This window comes from Lytechinus variegatus, chromosome 4, assembly GCF_018143015.1.
Source record: "Lytechinus variegatus isolate NC3 chromosome 4, Lvar_3.0, whole genome shotgun sequence".
In the NCBI taxonomy this organism is placed as follows: Eukaryota; Metazoa; Echinodermata; class Echinoidea; order Temnopleuroida; family Toxopneustidae; genus Lytechinus; species Lytechinus variegatus.
The window spans coordinates 50,633,884-50,637,136 of record NC_054743.1 but is presented as its reverse complement, the minus strand read 5'-3'; the positions used below and the strand labels follow the sequence as shown (position 1 = coordinate 50,637,136).

The following is a 3,253-nucleotide window of genomic DNA, read 5'->3' as shown; positions in this document are numbered from 1 at the left end:
GCTCGCTCATGCATGAATAGTTTTTCAACTTTTTTGTTTCATTTGAGAGTTGAGTTTACTGGCTTTCCATATCTATAAGTATTTTCCCCTAAAGTGCTGCATTTTTTACTTGGCAGCCATTTCAAAAGTGTATATTTTTTTTGGGGACGCACTGTATATGAGCCTAATTTAAGTTAAACTGAAGTAATCACGTTTACAAGGAAAATTTAATGAGCGGACAGACAGATGGAAGGACACCGAGCGTGATACCAAATTAGTCCTGTAGGACGGGCGTATAAAAAGTTGTTTTTAATAAGAGGAAATCCAACAAGCAAAACACTGAAAAACCATGTAAAAAAGAAAGATATGGCATTACTTTTTTGGCTTAATATCAGAAACTGGTCATATGCACATCCTGGACGGTATGAAAATGAGGAGACTGATGACATCACCCACTCACTATTTCTTTTGTCTCTTATTATATGAATTATGTGGTACAAGGTATTCTAATTTTCTCCTTACTGTCATGTGAAACTAAATTTTATTTGCTTCCTGAGTATGTGATATTACCAATGTTATTCTTATGGTTCAGTTAAGTTGGTCCTTAATGTAAAATTGGTACATATTCAAATGTTTTATAAAAAAAAGAAGATGTAATGAATGATGGACATCATCGACTCTCTCATTTGCATGTCACTGAGTTGTGCATGTAACTGTTTTGTAAAAAATAAAAACAAAACTTTTTAATAAGATGTCAAGACTTCCTTATTTTTTCCTTCTCTATTGATTCAAATCAACATTTTCTAGAGTGGACTTGACCTGTAAGGAAAATTTTGCCTGTGAGAAAACGGTATAAGAGTAACCAGCTACATGTACCGGTATGTGATGATTTTTATTTCTCTCTTCTATTTTAGGAAATGGTCCATCTCCTTCATGAATGAAACTACATAATCCTGATACTTTTCTGCTGAATCAATGGATTATATTCTTTGAAGGCTTAAACGCATGGTGGTAGGCACGAACTACAACCTGGTCACACAAATATGCTGAATATATGTATCACAAGTGAACTTGTTTGGGACGAGTAATAGTTGCAAATATACATGTACTTCTTATGCTGCTAGATCTTCAATGTTACCAACACAACCTGCAAAACCAACTTGAGGACAGAGCTATTTGTAATTTCCAGTAGTCAGCTTATATGTACACTGTAAGCAAGATACAGTATTGACAGGATTTCAACTGCAGTGCTGAAACTAGTTTGATGTTTCTGAAAATAATACCTTGACAGTGAGAGGTGCTGGAGGGCTTTTCAAGGGAATTCAACAAATACTGCATTTTGTGATACAAGTGAAAATGGCTTTGTGTAAATCGCATAGACTGATATCACTCTTCATTGCACTGATGATGATCTCACTATGTAGATGTGATTCTGTTCTTACGGTTACTGAGGATGAGGACGTCACACTCGAATTTTTATATCCATGTGACAGTTATAAAGTGACAATACAGAAAGCAAACGGGCTTCCCTTTTACAGTTCAGTAAATCAAGATGTACGAGGTCTAGATTTGCCTGCTTATGATGTCTACAGGTTTAGTGTGAGTCATGAAAATTGTTCAGTTAGGGTTTTCATAAGTCCTGTAAAAAGAGGCGATGAGGCAACTTATATCTGTTTAGCTTATAGGTCTGGCATCACTCATATTGAGTTCACAAGGGTAAGATTAAATGTGAATTACCCTCCAGGTAAAGTATCTTGTACCTTCAAAATGAGCATGGATGTTGCAGTTGGAGAATGGTTACCACTGCATTGTACAGCTTCTGTTGGCACTTTGAAAGGGGAGATTCAATGCTACCAAGATTCTAAACGTTTACCCCCTCACAGTAGACTAGTGAAAGCTAGAGAAATGTTACAACAGAACATTTGGGTTGTAAGAGAATATCCTGTATTCTGTTGTTCATCCATCCTTAATCAACATAAAGATGTGTGTGACTGTAGAGATTTTACATGGAATCCATTGGGGAATAGTTCACAGACAAAAGCAATCGTTGACCCTTGTCCTCTTACTACACCACGCCTGTCCACAACATTATCCCAAACCAAAGCAAGAAAATTTGCAGACACTCAACTTATCCAATTTGAAAAATTACAAAAAAACATGGAATCAGCAAAACCAATAGATGCAAAAGAGGGTCAGGGTGTTATGATTTTTGCATTCTTACTTGCATTTTCATGTGTACTTATATTGCTAGAAGCATTATTCAATACACTTACTCAGTTTCTTCAAAAATTGAAAAAATGCCATATGAAAGAACCAGCACATACACATACAAATGAAGCTCAAACTCAAACAAACTTTCATCAAGAGGAGAGGAATCTAACTTACTCATTAAATCGAAGTCAATGGGAGAAATCTCCAAACCACAGCTTTTTGGCAACATTTGTCAGAAATGAGTTTAAAAAGAATGACAGTGCAACACCACTGATATCAGATCAGGTATAGAAAAAAAAAATCATGAAAAGGATTCTAATAATAGACAACTATTTCTAACAACAATATGAAGAAGAAAAAGAATCAGAAAGATAAGAAAAATAAAAAGGACGAGAAGAAGAAAACATATTTTACAAAGGGCAACCACTTCAGTTCCGAAAATAGTTCACTCAGTGGGCCCTGCTTGATATATTACTACTCTAGCACCCAAGCCCCTCGCCCCGGATAGGGTTAATCACTTGACCTTGAAACTCAGGCAAGATCTTCAGTGATACACTAATACCCTTATGTCTAGTTTTCATGAACTAGGTCCATATACTTTCCAAGTTATGACAACATTTCAAAAACTTAACCTTGGTTAGATTTCGATATTGATTTCCCGAACATGGTCTGAGTTCATTGACCCTAAATGACCTTTGGCCTTGGCCATGTGACCTGACACTCGGACAGGATATTCAGTAATACTTGATTACCCTTATGTCTAGTTTTCATGAACTAGGTCCATATACTTTCCAAGTTATGACAACATTTCAAAAACTTAACCTTGGTTAAGATTTCGATATTGATTTCCCGAACATGGTCTGAGTTCATTGACCCTAAATGACCTTTGGCCTTGGCCATGTGACCTGACACTCGGACAGGATATTCAGTAATACTTGATCACCCTTATGTTCAAGTTTCATGAACTATGTCCATATCCTTTTTAAGTTATGATGACATTTCAAAACCTTAACCTTGGTTAAGATTTCAATGTTGACAACGCCGCCGCCAGAAAAGCGGCGCC

The 3,253-nt window shown here is 36.3% G+C and overlaps 1 protein-coding gene across 1 annotated transcript; it reads left to right on the top strand.

Annotated features, from left to right (window-relative positions):
• Positions 1-755: 755 nt before the first annotated feature.
• On the top strand, positions 756-2,741 carry LOC121413053. The gene is made up of 2 exons (XM_041605814.1): positions 756-2,170; positions 2,674-2,741. Exons 1-2 carry the CDS (start codon positions 1,336-1,338, stop codon positions 2,739-2,741), a joined length of 903 nt encoding a protein of 300 aa, XP_041461748.1. The 5' UTR covers positions 756-1,335.
• Positions 2,742-3,253: the final 512 nt, after the last annotated feature.

Bases quoted from the DNA above. Each gene is read 5' to 3' on its own strand.
- LOC121413053 (XM_041605814.1), top strand. From the start codon at position 1,336: ATGGCTTTGTGTAAATCGCATAGACTGATATCACTCTTCATTGCACTG. The intron at 2,171-2,673 runs GTCAGGGTGTTA...TTACTACTCTAG, and splicing joins ACCAATAGATGCAAAAGAGG to CACCCAAGCCCCTCGCCCCG.